At 45.1% G+C, this 15,588-nt stretch overlaps 1 protein-coding gene across 1 annotated transcript in view; it reads left to right on the top strand.

Moving 5' to 3' along the window:
* Positions 1–15,588, top strand: part of MGAT4B (alpha-1,3-mannosyl-glycoprotein 4-beta-N-acetylglucosaminyltransferase B) — a 95,221-nt gene that overhangs the window by 66,396 nt on the left and 13,237 nt on the right. The window contains exons 3-9 of the mRNA XM_045026128.1: positions 40–180; positions 1,066–1,199; positions 4,319–4,365; positions 7,538–7,651; positions 9,181–9,256; positions 10,094–10,208; positions 11,298–11,428. Of these exons, the coding sequence (XP_044882063.1) occupies positions 40–180; positions 1,066–1,199; positions 4,319–4,365; positions 7,538–7,651; positions 9,181–9,256; positions 10,094–10,208; positions 11,298–11,428 (758 nt within the window). The remainder of the gene's footprint in view (positions 1–39; positions 181–1,065; positions 1,200–4,318; positions 4,366–7,537; positions 7,652–9,180; positions 9,257–10,093; positions 10,209–11,297; positions 11,429–15,588) is intronic.

Below are 15,588 nucleotides of genomic sequence, written 5' to 3'. Positions count from 1 at the left end.
ATGTTATCCTGCATATTGACTTCCTTTTCCTCCTTTAAGATGAAACCAAATTAAAACTCTGGAATATCACCAACAAGAATGTGCTGCATCTTCCCACCATCTTTCATCATTTGCCACATTTGCTGTCCAAGGAGAACAGTCTACAACCAGCTGTGCATGTGGGACAGGGACGCACTGGAGGTAAAAGCAGCTGCATCAGCACCAAGATCCAATGTCTCTTCCCTTCACTTTACGTGTGCCCTTCTCCTCCCCTCCATTCCTGGCTCGAGATGAGCAGGACTGGAAGTAGGGGACCACATTCCATGCAGGCTTCCTCACTGCATCAGTGCCTTAGGGTGGATGCACACAGTGTAACCCTTGTAAGTTAAGAGATGCAGGGAGATACAGTCTGTGCTTTAACCAGACCTAAAGTGATATTTGACGTGTCTGTCGGTTGGTCAGTCTTACTGCCACCCCTCAGTATTGTATCTGAGCCGCTCCCATGTAAAGTCAGTGGAATGGCAAAGCCCCTAGTGGACTTCATGGAGTCCCTGGAACTTTTCCTCTTCTTGGGATAAAAACTCTGCTTGGGATAGGGGTTTTTGTTTGATTGTTTTTTTTAACTTTTATTAATTTACTTTTTTTTTAATGTTGATTTGTTAAGGGTTTTGTTGGTTGGCCTGTTCTGGGCAGAAGAGAGCTCAGTGTTGAGTGTCTTTTTAGGGTTGAAAGGCCTTTCTGAAGAGGAACACTGCAGCATTTCCTAAATATCAGTCTTAAAGCTGTAATAACTGTACTGAATGCTTCAAAGGGAGGCCCTGCATGCTAGCATACCGTTCCTTTTTGTTTCCTGGCCAAACTGTTCATCAGAAAAAAGTTAACCTGCTGATAGGGATAATTCAGTGAATTAGCCCTGGGTAGCCACAGGGGTTTTGGTCCCTAGCCCATTTTCCTATTGATGGAACATAGTGCTAAAAGCCAGTAGAAAGTGAGACTTCGGGGGCTGAGTGAACAGTCTTGTTTGTTTTCCTGGCCCATTGCCCTGTGTTCGTCTTTCTGAAAACACTTTGCTTTGGTTCTGAGCAGTGTCCATAGTGATGGGAATCCCCAGCGTGAAGCGAGAGGTGCATTCATACCTTACGGACACCCTGAACTCCCTGATCTCAGAGCTCACCCAGCAGGAAAAGGAGGACACTGTGATTGTTGTTATGATTGCTGAGGTAACGTGACCCTTGTATCTATTTATCCCGCTTCATCAGCTCTTCATCCCCTTTCTCCGTCTGACAAGGACTTGGTGCTGGTCCAGGAGGCTGAATGCAGCCATAAAACAGCAGGATGTCTTCTCATGGATGAGGGCCAGATCCACCACTGTAGAGGCAGATAAGCCCAACCTTGGGCTGTTGTCTGACAAGGTTCATCAGGCACATCCCCCTGATGGGGGCCAGCCGCCTGTTTTTAATGTGAAATAGTGCTTGGATGTGCTCTTCTACAGAGGGTCAATATGTTAGCAGATGATTACATTATAGCCGCCAACATGGCCCATGCATTCATCTTTTTCATTTAAGTTGTGCTCATTAACCTCACTCCTACAAACTCCAAAGCAGCTGTTGACTGAAGCCCTGCAAACACCACTCCACTGGTTCATGCTGCCCTCCCAAGACTCCATCATGTTTTCTCTGCAATCCCCCAGCCCATTTCTCCAAGGCTGAGACTAGCCTATTTTGTTGCACTGATGCCTGGGGCCAGAATCAGTTGCTAAATTCAGGAGCTACAAAGCCTTGGTGTGTTAATCCACTAGAGCTGCTTTTATCTAGGGGTTTATATGGTTATTTTTCACCACCACTTTCCCCTCTGGATTATTTTCTCAAGCCTAAAATGCATTTGTCTTAGTTTTCAGAAATCCACTGAGCAAGCAAAACCTCAGTAGTGTGTTGCTGGGAGCAGAGTGAAGATAAATACCTGTTTTCTACCTGTTTACCAGCAATTAGATGGTTTGAGTGGCGTTATGCTTACAGGTCTCTAGCTTGCGTTTTTTATACAAAAGGAAAGCGTTCTCTTGAGGAGCGAGTGGCTGCTATCCAAAGTGCTAAGGGTGGGGGTTGGATTAGTAGGTTCCTCCTGGGACTGGGGGGCATGGGTTTGATTCTCTCCTAATCTGCCTGATTGGCAGGCTGCAATTTTGGGCAAGTCACTTAATGCCTTTGTGCTTTAATGTACATGTCTGAAATGGACCTCACAGGAATCGTGTGAGGATTTAAAGGGAAGCATCAATGTGAAATTACCTTTTTTTTTTTTTTTTTAATTGATTTGCAAGAATTTTCAGGTACTGAGTTCCCCCTGCAAAATATTTTTTCCCCTCACTATAATTTAAAAATGTTTTTCCTTCTTTTGAAGTATGACAGATTGTCTCAGATAGGGAAAACTGATTGTGGAGAAACAGTTAAATTAATGCTTAAATAAACTGCCAAATGCACAAAAACAGAGGAAATCTTTCTCATGTCTCAGTTACAGTCATAGTAGATGTTACAGGTAACAATAGAAGGTAAAACTACTTCAGACAGAAGGAGTCAGTAGACTCTATCCTTTTAACTGTCAGGTGTTGCAGATCTGCAGGAGGGTGCTATAGAAGTGTGAACTATTGCTATGCTTGTTACACACCCAATCCAGACAGTGCATTTCTTCATACATCACGGCCTGTGGGTCACGAGCCTTCAGGCCTAGGGTAGAAAATGATATAAAAGATGGTCTGAGATTTGAACGGTCATCAGATAGCTTGACGAATCCAGGCAACATCAAGCTGCCACTGTAGTCTTGGGAGGAGCAGGGGCAAAGATAAGAGAACTGACATCATCGTGGTGATATGGGCTCCATCCTGAGGGGTTTTAATGGCTGCCTCTAAAATGTAGAGTATTTCAGAAACTGAGAACCAACTCCCAATTCAACAGTATCTGGCTGTGGCAGCTAACTTCCTTCCTATGAGTTGTGAAAAATATTCCACTGGGTCACCAAGGGAAGCAGCCTGCTAATTATGTTGTAGGACTCCAGCCTGCATCCTCTAGCTGCGTTGGCACTGGGACAGCTGTCCCTGTCAGAGCAGTTAGACACAGCTGTAATAGGAAGAGTCCTCTTGGAGTGGGTTTGCTACATTGCAATTTGCTGTCATGGTGGGGAGGAGCCCCATTCCTCCCCTACATCATAATTTAAAGCAGGCTGGCATGTGTGGGCAGATGTGGTGTTTGGTATCCGATGCCAAGTGCTGAGGCAGTTATAGTGATAGATGGGAGTTGTGTGTTCGCTCCCAGAATATAAGGCCATCTTCTTTCCTTTTTGTAGCTGTTTTCCCGGCTCTGCCAGGGTAAGAAATCAGTCTCTTGCGGTGGTTCTGAGAACCCCTGGAGAAGAGGAGCTTGTCTCTCTAGAAAAACTTGACTTGTCGTTTTTCTGGGTAAAGCACTGGCCTTGGCTTCTGTCATAAACCCCTGACAGCTCACTCCTCACCCCAACATGGCACCAAATCTGACACCATCTGGGACCGAACAGGACATTGCAAGCAATTGTTTAGCACTTACTCCTGGTGATGGTAAAAGTCGTCGTCTCTCCTTTGCAGATCCCAGCCTAGGACTTGTGTTCGCTGTTTCAAAAGCAGTGGAACCACTCAGAGCAGTAAAATCTTAGGAGGCCTCTTGATCCAGCATTCTGGAATAGGGGGCATGGGATCTTATTTTCTCTCCACTGGTCCCCTGCATGAGTCTTTGCATTTATATCTTTTCTATTGGTGTCATGAAGCATGATTAGCCTTCTCCCCTGAGCTGCTGAGAGTGACCAGGTCAAATCTTAGGACCAACTGAGAGATTCAGGTTTGCAGCTGAAATTAACCCAAAATATAAATACATGTTATAATAGAAACCCCTCTGTTTTGCTGACAAAGGTAGAATTCCTTGTCTGTCAGGGACTGTTCATTTAGTTAAATGCCAACAGCCTGCTTGGCACCGTACAGAAAATAGAGGAGGATGTGATCCTTGGCCCCAGACACTTAGTATTTTTATTTGATTTAACACTGGCCAAACCAGAGGGATTTGAAGAAGAGTTCGGTTTTGATCCACCAAAATGGGGAGGGGATTTCAGGCACAGGGGCCATACAGAAGATGGCCTGGAGATGGATGAATGAATTAATGGAGTATGGAAGTGTTGACAGTGCAGACTAGGGAGTACTAGCAGTGGCTTCTGAGATGCAGGCCCAGGCAGAGAATAAATCCGGATGAGGCATTTAAAGTATTGATGGTTGGTTTCTCTGAAACTGAATGATCTCTTCTTACAATGTTTAACTTTTTATTTTCAGACAGATGAACAGTATTCAACTGGAGTGGCAGAAAACATCAAAACCTTGTAAGCAATTCCCATTCATTACACTGAGGTGAACTAGGCGTGTAACAATGTAAGAGCCTCGTTAAAGAAAATAAATGTCTTTCTTTGCTTGATTTTTCCGTTATAAATTCTAGAGTCTCATCCGGTCTCTTAATTAAGCTGATCTCAAATTCATCTCCGTCTAAATCAATACATGGTATTGTAACTTTAATTTTTTTCTGATCGTATCCAACCAGTCTTGTGCTTTCATGTGATCTTGCCATCTGAGTCGCTCTTCCTGTCCGGTGTTGTTATGAGAAGATGGATTATTTATATTTACAGTCATCCTGTGGGAGGTCCTGTTCTCATATAGTTCAGCATCCTGCCTGCTCATAGAGTCAGAGCAAGTGAACTGCATGACTGGCACACATGATCTCAAACCAAAATAAGGCTGTTACCGCCTAAGTGTCCATTTCCCTGCTTCTTTTTGCTACACCAGGTTAGGTTGCATTCTTTCTCTGGCACTGTTACTGTGATCTCTCTGGAATTACATGTTAGTGTAACAAACTTCTGCCCCAGAGATACAGTGGCTGCCGCAGCTTTATGATTGCCAAGTGTGGGAGAGACACCTGTGGTAGATGGTTATTAGAGAGCTGGTCTAGGCATTAGCAGCATCAGCGCTCAAAGAGGAAGAAGAAAGCAATTGTAACAACAGAGGCTCTGAATCCAGTCCAGCTTCCGTGTCTGCATGTTTCCAAAGAACCCCAGTAACCTTAAGAGCAAGACTTTTAAAAGGACGATGTGACCTAATGGCTCAATTCAATTCCTGAGCTGATGATGGGAGAGGGCTTGGGACATGCTTCCAATAATAGAAAAGCAGAAGAGCATTGTATTCCTACTGCACTTGTAGAAGAGCTGAAACAGAGCCCTCTGTCTTGCTGTGCAAAGTGAGGCAGATCCACCCTTCCGCCTTTTGTGGCAGGAGTGTGTACTTAGCAGGGGATAATGAGCTGATTGTCTGATGTACCCTGATGGAATTACCAGGCACTATCCAAGGAAGGGCTCCTCTGTGAAAGGTCTAAAACTTTCATTAACTTAGTGATTTGATTTCCCCCCCCGCCAAATAAATTCATAAATTATCTCTAAAATTCAATTGGAGGGGGAAAGCCTACAGTCTAAGCATGTGTTGCTCAGGGAAAGTGCAAGTGCTCCTTCATCAGTGTCCCAGCATTTGTAATGAGAAGCCATGTTTCAGATATCGCTTGAGGAACGGTAATTTAAAGGGACACCATGATGTCAGCTGGAAATGTTATCAATTAAAAAAACAAGTTAAAAGTAGTTTTGGGAACTACTGTCTTGGAGTCTCTGTCAGTCGTGTCTGTTCCGCCCCTTGCTGCGTAAATGCTCACACATAAATAAGGGAGACTGACTGACTGACTGACTATAGGGGTTAAACAATGAAACTGGTGATTAAGGCTACGATTATGTCATGGAAGTCATGGAATCTGTGACTTCCATTGACCTCCTTGACATTTTCTGCCCTGGGGCTGGAGCTCCCAGCCAGCCCCGCCCTTGGAGCTCCCAGCCCCCAACCTGGTGGGCGGACCCCATGCCGCAATAAGCAGGTGAGGGACCCTGCGCCACTGCCCAGCTGTGGCAGGCAGGCGGGGGGACCCTGTAGCTACCAGCTGCCCGGGGCGAGGGGACCCCACGCTAGCCCTGCCCCAGGGGCAGGGGGACCCCAGAGCTCCCCCAGATATTTTTAGTAAAAGTCAGGGACAGACCACGGGCTGCCATTAATTTTTGTTTATTTCCCGTGACCTGTCCCTGACTTTTACTAAAAATATCTGTGACAAAAACTTAGCCTTACTGATGATACACAAAGTGCTGTCAAAATGTACAGTGTAAAACACTGGAGGAAAGCTGCCTTTCTGTCTAATCCCTTGCAGTTACAGTAATACTGTATTTGGATATTGTTTGTAACAATAATGGGTACACATTTTTCAGACAAGTGACTTTTTTTTTAATTGACAGTGACCCTTTAAATTGTTCTTAACCATATCACAGAAAATATACTTTGGTAGCTTTGTTTGGCACGACAGGAAATCAGATCAGCAGTAGAAAACAGGCAACATTCCTGGTGGTCTTCTAATAACCACGAAGACCAACTACAATGGTTTTGATAACCTATCAAATAAGCATAATATAATCTCTGCAAACTGGCATTTCCTGTGACGCTTTGCAAACACCTGCATATTCACCTTATATTAGCAAATCAGACTTTGGGTCCCCCAGATTTGCTGGGGTCAAGCTAATTGTCTGTAGGGCTTGACCTGTAAATAAATGTTTGTTTTTCTTCAAAACAGACTAATATTTTTAAGGGGTTAAATACAGAAGTGGTAGGTGGGACACTTAGACATCAGTGGATCCAAATTGCTTCTTCAGGTTCCTCCACCTCTGAAGTGGCAGCTGTTCTGCTCCCACTCTGCTGCCTCACAGGAACCCACTGGAGTGAGTTTGTGGGGGATGTTCTCATAAGTGACCTTTTTTTAAAGCATGTGCTGGGGCTTTGCCATGTTACCTTTAAAATATTCTAGAATCTCTGCAAAACCTCATCATATGCTTATTAACGCCCCTGATGGTATTCCCCTCCTCTCCCAATGTGCCAACTTGGTGCTCCTGCAGGGATGCCACCTTATAGCCATGTTGACTATCGTAGCACAGTGGGAACTGGACAGTGTGACTTGAGGGGAGGAACCTAAAAGGAAGAAATCAGGCTTAGATTCCCTTATGTGGTGAGTGTCGTTCCTCCTGCCAGTGTTTGAGGCATTCCACACACAACACTCATGGATCACTTAAAAAAGAAAATCTATGCTATCAGCCCAGCATCCCTGAGCAGCCTACCATAACAAATCCACATGTTTGCATGTAGTAGAGAGACAAATACTGGTATACAACAGATGGCAGTTCCAGGCTTACATGGGGCTGTTAGAAACAGTTGGGGGAAGAGGAGATTTAAAATCCCATGACAAGTACCCTGTTGGTGTCCTTTTGTTAGAACTAAGCCTGCAAATGCATTCACTACTACAGAGGTTTTATCTTGGAGATTAATTTTGTTTGGCTCCACGGTCTGGTGTTTTCCAAGTGACTTCAGTTTGAATCTGTCATGTTACGCCTGGTACAGCAATTGCCTGCTTCCACCTTTCTCTCTCAGGTTCCCCAAGGAAATACACTCTGGTCTCCTGGAAGTCATTTCCCCCTCTCCACATTTCTATCCAGACTTTTCTCGCCTCCGGGAATCTTTTGGCGACCCTAAGGAAAGAGTCAGGTAATACCAGATGATTTAAAAATCTGAATAAGTAATACTTACATTCTCTGTACTCCTGACTCAGAAGGGATAAACACTTCTGTGGATTTATGCAGGGCCCTTAAATTTGCTTTTTGTGAGAATTAAGGACCTAGTGAATATGCATTGTTATTTTCTTCATTTGGCTTGGCTTGCTGTGCTGTGTTACCCATGTCTATTTTCTACAAGTCAAACTGAGACAATGCTGCTAAGCTACAGGATACTTACCTCGAGAAACCACTTGTTTTCCAGTTAACTCCAAACTAATCATACTGTAAAGAACAGGCTTTCTTTATCCCATCTTCTCCTATGGTGAAAGTGAAAGGTGTATTGTGTTGGCTCCCTGTGACGTTACCCAGGGTACAATCTGGACTGATTAACAGCTCTGTCCCCTCAGTTCTCCAATCCGGGATGCCTTTTAACACTGCTTCGCTGTGAGAGCAGCCACTCCTGGTCTGCTCTCACACAATCTCCAGCATGTAAATTACTCCCAGTTATAGTATGAGAGTGCTATAGCCAGCCACTCATGTGTTACACTGCAGAGCAACACCAGCAAATTCCCAGTCCCAGACTTTCCCCCAGAAATGTGTGTCTTGTACTGGCCAGCTCTCTCCTGGACAATGCAAGCTCATATAAAGTCTGTCATTTTATTAATATCCCAAATGAAGTGTTACTTTTACTTACACACACACACACACACACACACACACAGGTTTAGATAAAACAAGTGTATTATTTACAGAAGATAGATTTTAAGTGACTACAAGTAATGAGGCATAAAAGTCAGAATTGGGTTACAAGAAAATAAAAGTAAAATGCAACTAATGCCTAATTTAACAAGCTAAGTGAATTCAAAGCAAAGTCTCTCTCACCGCATGTTCTAGCAGTTTTACTGGCTGAATTCCTTTTAGTCAGGATCCCTTCCCCCATCCAAAGCTTTTTCCTTTGTCCTTCAGGTGTTGTGGATGCCGTTGAGAGAAAAGGAGGGATAATTTGTGATGTCTCCTCTCTCATAGTTGTTTCTCTTATTCAGGAGTCATCTCCAACTGAGATTTAGGAGACAGTCTGTGTGGATGGGAACCCCCAGCTATTTCTTTGTCAAGATGTAGATTTTTCACCCACATCCTCTTTCCTGCCAAAGAATGGCCACTTAACCAAGCGGTGGTTCATTTGATTTTGTAGACACCTGGCTGAGGCGTTGGCTAGCCTTTTGTCTCTGGGGAACTGGTCTGTGGCTGCTCCCCTAGACTTGGAACATGTCTTAATAATACCATACGGAGGAATCTTGTAAATTTACATGCAGTGTTGCCACACATACTTTACTAGGACAATAATGATCAGCAAATTATGAGTTTTAAAATGACACCTTACAAGGCATACTTTGTACAGAATTTATCATAGTCCTGTAAAAGGGGTGAAGATAAGGGTACAGAGACTGTCACACTCCCCAAATGAAGCATCTGCCGGCTGATAGTAGGGCAGTGGTCTCATCACATTTGTCTGGTTTGCAGGTGGAGAACTAAACAGAACCTAGATTACTGCTTTTTAATGATGTATGCCCAGTCCAAAGGCATTTACTATGTGCAGGTAAGTTTCATGGTGAGGTGGGAATGTATGAATTCACTGAGACACATATCTTGTACCAGTGAATGTGGGGAGGGGTGTGTGTGTAAAACATAAAGTGAAGTCTTTGATGTGGGGGAGGGGAAGAAGGGAGAGGTTAATTCAAATGCTGTTGGAGTGTTTCTGGTGTTGACTGTTCTCCAAATGTGATACCCATAGGATATGCTTTCCCTTTCACATCCAGTCCTCCCAAGTCTGATTCAGGAACTTCTCTGCATTTCTCCTTCAACCATCTCTCTCTTTGTCTCTCTCTCTCTCTCTCTCTCTCTCTGCGCGTCCACAGATATTTACTTTGGGCCAGGTTAGATTAACCCTTTGCAAGCCAAAATGTAAGTCTTCATTGTAGTGTGAAGTAGATTCTCCTGAAAACAAAGCATATTAGCTCTACATTATGGGCAGCATGCGACTGTGGGAGGGATGACTCACTTTGAAATTTGCCGACCTCTGGTGCCACACTGCAGAAAAACTTTACAATGGAACCTGGTCTAATGGCTAGAAAAGTAGCAGTGCCTTTGCTGTCATGTATGAGCTGCAGCTTACCCAACACAGCTGTTAAAGTTCCCTTTGGCCAAACAGGCTAAAGAATTTTGCCCAGGAATGGAAGAGGTGGAGATTCACAAAGAGTAGGAGTCAGTTTTCCTTTAGCCTGTTGGATTAGATTAGAAGTGTATGTTCCCACAACAAACTCTGCCTTTGCCAAAACCTTCTCCTGCCTTCCTGTGTCAAATGTTGTGCAGCGGAGAGACTGGAACAGAACATGTGTTTTTGTTGCATGTGCTAAGTTTCCTTTTCCCCTTGCAGCTCGAGGACGACATTGTAGCCAAACCAAACTATCTCAGCACAATGAAGAACTTTGCTCTGCAGCAGCCATCTGAGGAGTGGATGATCCTGGAATTCTCGCAGCTTGGGTTTATTGGTAACTGACTCTTCCCCCCCACCCCACCCCAGCACCTTCCAAATGTGGCTATCACACAGCTGGCTAGATCTTACAAACAGCAACCCCCTTGCTTAGAGACGTTTTCCCATAGTAAAGGTAAATTCCATATGCTTGGCTTCTTCTAACACTTTTATAGTGAGCCTTTGACTTGCTCAGGAAATAAACTACCTCCAAGTTTTCTGTCCTGAGCCTCCTGGTCCTGGGATAGTTACACAGCTGGAATGAAAACCTGTGGGTCAGTCACCTTCCTGTTGACGCAGTTCAGATAAAACACAGAGCAACTGTCTCTAGCTTCTTGTTGCCTTTTATGTGGCGTAATGTTTTACTGATGTGCTGTGTTAAACAGGCAAAGCTTCCTACGAGACTTAGCTTACAAGTGGGTAGGGACGGTGCTTGTCCATGTTGCATCTTCCACAAGTATTAAACTACTGCTATTCTGATTAATTTTTAATAAAAAAATTAATCTGCCCAGTGGCCCAGCAGAGAGGCTTGCTTCCTGGATGTGACTGGTTGCTTCTTCTAGAAGCACCTGCGATAACACGCTCAGTCTGTGGGCCGGAGGAAGTTTTACATCAGCTGAGAACTATTTCAGGAGCAGCACCGTATGGTTATGCAAGCAGTTTGGATATTCCTCTGCTGGGTGTTGGCTACATTCATTTAACGGGGTTTGAAGTTTCCCTGAAGTCTCAGGGCAGGGCAATAATATGTGCTAGAACTGTGCATGAATCCCATTTTCACCCATACCTCTCTGGTGTCCCCTCCCCACCCGGTGTGAATGTTCCTCGCTATTGATCTTGACTTCAGTGGGACTCATAACGCTGTGTGTTGCTAACTCGCTAGCAACAGTTCTATAACGAATGCTAATTTTAGAACTGTACAGGCAGCGTCAGTGATGCTGATGCATAAGCTCCAACTGCGCAAATCCATGGTTACTTGAAACTCCGTTAGAGATGCAGGGAGAGAAACCAGTTTTTCCCCTGAGGAACTTGTAATTCTTTTCAGTTGCTGGATCTTGCTTGTTTCATACTGTATCTGCTTTGTCTCTTCTCCATCCAAATGTGCTTTCAGGAAAGATGTTCAAATCGCTGGATCTCAGCCTGATTGTGGAGTTTATACTCATGTTCTACAAGGACAAGCCCATTGACTGGCTCCTTGATCACATCCTTTGGGTGAAAGTATGCAATCCAGAAAAAGATGCGGTGAGTAAACAATCCCCACAGAGATCACGGAGAATCTTTCCACTCTGCACTTCCTCTGAATTTCCCAGAACTTGCTGGGAAAGATGGGAAGATCTCTTTTTATAAGAAGTAGTAGTGATGAAATTTTGTTCTGAATCTTTGTTAATCTCATTTAGCCAGGAAAGCTTTGTTAGGATCTTACCTAGGAAAAAATGTTTGGAAAATTCAATATGTTGCCTTCCAGATGAGCATGTGGCTAAGAGATGCTTTATGGGGATTCTTTGTGATGGGTAGAAAAGTCAGAACCTCCCTTCTGTAGAAGGATACTTCCCATTCTGGGCAATAATCTCTCCGATGCTAGGGGAAATTGAGACCGGCTGCTTGTTTAACTCCATTATTAGAGGATTTTCCCATAAACCTTCAGGAGAGTGGTCTCTTCCCCTCCATGCTTTTATCTGATCTTTTTTTAACTGTGTGTTCCCTTCCTTGAAGCCTGCCTCCCCTCACCCCCTTCACTTATTGTAACAGGAAAATAACTCTTTGGAATTGCACTTGAGTGTCCCTCTCAATTTGGAGCACACGTGCATGCTGACTTGTGTGTTTCAACTTAACCAGAGCAGATCGAGGATCCCATTGCAGCTCCCCGAGCTTCTCCACAGCCAGAGGGTGGTAGCCATGTAGAGACGTGGAGGGAGTCTAGGAGAATCCTTATTGCTGTCTTGTGGTCATTGTGATCTGTTGTTTATCCTGCTATGTGTGTCTGATGCTTTACAGATGACAGTAAAAAAGGGACATCCTTTCTGGTGTTCTAAACTAAACTAAAATAGCAACAAGAGATCAGAGTAACCGGGGTGGAGTGGAGTGGAGGGTATGGGAGGATGGGGGTTGCAGCCGTGAGTGTGAGATGAACTCATTGCCAGATGCACACCCTGGTCTTGTATTTGAATACATTTAAATCTGAGGCAGAGGTCAGTGCCGCAGAGACTCCCAGAGAAGCAGGGCTAGTATCTGCCTCTAGTTAGGTTTTTATCTTTTCTCCTCTATTCGCTCTAAGAGCGATAGGTAGCAGTATCCATTAGATCCTCTTGCGTGTAGGGTGATTTGTGTTCCGAACACCGTTTGTTTGTTCTTCAGGCAGTTTTGGCCCGGTGTGCTCTTGGGTGACAGACCCATTCTCAATCAACATATCCTACAGAACCTCTTCTCCTGGTCTGGGCAAGATTGGGATTTGTTTGTGCATCTGCTCCATGCAGGAGTGATGAGATGCAGCTGGTGCTTCCCCTCCCCCACCCACCATATTTAGCTTGAGTGGTGTTTTAATGCAGTTCCCACTGCGCAGCCAGTTTAGCTCATACTCTCCTACCTGACTGCTTCCCCTCCGCTGTCTTCTCAGGGGATGCGGCAAACCTCTGAATTGTTGCTTTTTTACAACTTTAACCTAATTCTAGTGTGGATTTCTGGCTCCTTCTCCCACTGTGTGCATGATAAACTCTCTGCAGCGCCCCTTTAAATGTGACTTGTAAATCAGATTGGTAGCTGCTAGGATTTGCTTTCTTGATTGAAAGTTTGCTTGACCTGAGCTCTTTGGAAAATGCTTTGCCTGATCTGGATACATCCTGTTCTCTTTACATTTGAAAACTAATTGTAGATTTACCTGGGATAAAGTTGCATATGAAGAGCTGACCTTGCTGTGACTAGCAGAGCAGTTCCCCACCCTAATGTGCCTAGAACAATGTTGCTTTCATTAAATGTGTCCTTAACAAAATGAGTAAATGGGGGGGAGGGGTGTTAAGGGCACTAACAAACACCCTAACCTGTTTTTCCCATCTAGGTTAAAATAAGGACCTGAAATGAGCTGGTTTTTTTTGCGGGCAGTGCAAAGAGATTCTCCCATTAACATGGCCAGTTTTAATTTTATAGTGTAATGAGAGTTGGATTAAGGGATTAGCTCAAATGCAGCCTGCAGAGAATACCCCTGGAATGTCCAGGTTCCGGGGAGGCACAGCAGACATGCCAACTCTCGCGGATTAATCATGAGTGTCACAATTGCTGAGTAAAATTATTTCACAATAGAACTCTCAAATGTCAGGATTGTGGGCTGGGGGGTTTCCAGCTTGGGGGCGGGGAGGGAATCCTGACATCTGAGAGCTCTAAAAGTGAGGCTTAATTTTACTTAGCAATTCTGTCAGCCACAGCGGGGGCTCCCCGTCAAGCCTCGGGTGTGGGGCGGGGGGGCCAGGCTCCTGCTGTCAAGCGCAGGCGGCTGCTCCCCTGCCAGCCTGGGAAATGGGAGAGGCCCCCCCCACACACACACACACATGCCTGGGGAGGGTGAAGAAACCCTAAGAGGAGCAGAAGTGAGGCTGGGAGGGCTGAACCATGGCCTGAGGGCTGCAGGGGGACTGAAGTGAGGAGGGTGGGGGCTGATGGGGTTGGGGGCCTGCACTGATGGTGAGTTCTGAGCAGATGGGGTGAGTTCTGGGAGGGTGAACTGAGGGCAGTGGGGGTTGATGGGGTGAGGGGCTGAACTGATGGGGTGGTGATGATGGGGGTAGGAGGACTGAATGGGGGGGGATGGGTGAGGACAAACTGATGGGGGGGCTGGGGAACAGGATTAATTGCTGGGCAGAAGACAGGCAGATGTGGGGGGTGAGAGCTCCTGCAGCAGGGGCCAAAGTCACCTCATCCAGTACATATGGGAGAGTGGGCAGCACTACCATGCGCACACCTGGGGATGGGCGGGGGGGGTTCAAACATCAAGAGACCGAGCTAAAAAACACGTCATGGGGCCAATCTCATGATTTCTTGGAGTCAAACATGAGTTTTGGTCTCTTGAATTTAGCTGTTCTGCACAGGTAACGGGGGCTGTGCCAAGGGCTTGCTTAGCAGGAAAGGCTTGAGCACCACTGATGGGCTTCTATGCAGCTTGTTCCCCTTTGTAGGTCTTAGTATAGTGCAGGGACTGCATTCAGAGAGCCCGTCATAAAGGGTACGTAGACAGACCTCACTGAGTTTGGTACTTTGCAAACATCCCCATAAGTGAGGTCACACAAATTGTTGTACCCTGTCTTTCCCTGTGCTTAAATCCTTATTTGCATCCCATTGCCCTCCCCACAAGGAAAACTGAATTAAATTTCTAGCTAATGCGACTCCTGTGCAATGTACTGTGGATAAATCCCCACAAGCCAGAGGCTTCTAATAAGTGTCCTGGATACGATATAACAGGAGGCAGCCGTCATTCTGGTCATTCTATAACAGATTTTAAAGTCACTATTCTTGAACAAAAAAACTTCAGAAACAGACTTCAAAGAGCAGGCATCCGCCGAAGTGGGTATTCACCCACGAAAGCTCATGCTGCAAAACGTCTGTTAGTCTATAAGGTGCCACAGGATTCTTTGCTGCTTTTACAGATCCAGACTAACACGTCTACCCCTCTGATATTAGACTTCAAAGAGAAACAGCAGAACTAAAATTCATTTGCAAATTTAACATAATTAATCTAGGCTTGAATAGGGACTGGGAGTGGCTGGCTCATTACAGAAGCAGCTTTGCCTCTCCTGGAATTGACACCTCCTCATCTATTGTTGGGAGTGGACTACATCCACCCTGACTGAATTGGCCCTGTGAACACCCTTCTCTTCATGTCTCATTCTATAATGCCTGCAGCTGTCATGCATCTGATGAAGTGGATTTTTTACCCACGAAAGCTTATGCCCAAATAAATCTGTTAATCTTTAAGGTGCCACCGGACTCCTTGTTGTTTTTATGATATAGCTAGACTGTCTTTTCCCTAGGACTCCTCTCTGCTCCTTTCCCCAATCTCTCTCTGCCTGGTTTCCTCTCTGCTCAGGGCCAGCTCTACCATTTTTGCCACCCCAAGCAAAAATAAAAAAAAAGCCGCTTGGACTGTCGCCCGAACTGCTGAAGCGCAAAAAAAAAAGGCCACTTGGACTGTGCTGCCCTAAGAATGGATGGAATGCCACCCCTTAGCATGTGCCACCCCTTAGCATGTGCCGCCCCAGGCACATGCTTCCTCTCCTGGTGCTGGCCCTGTCTCTGTTCCACGTTGCACAATATTTTTCTCACTCTTTTTTTCCTTTGTCCCTTTCTGCTCTCTCTCCCCTCTGTAGAATGTGAACCTGATAACAGTAGTTCAGATTAGAGTTGAACTTTCAACCTCA

Source organism: Mauremys mutica, chromosome 8 (genome assembly GCF_020497125.1).
Source record: "Mauremys mutica isolate MM-2020 ecotype Southern chromosome 8, ASM2049712v1, whole genome shotgun sequence".
NCBI lineage: Eukaryota > Metazoa > Chordata > Testudines > Geoemydidae > Mauremys > Mauremys mutica.
The sequence above is the reverse complement of the archived record's forward strand: the minus strand, read 5'-3'. Positions and strand labels throughout refer to the sequence as shown.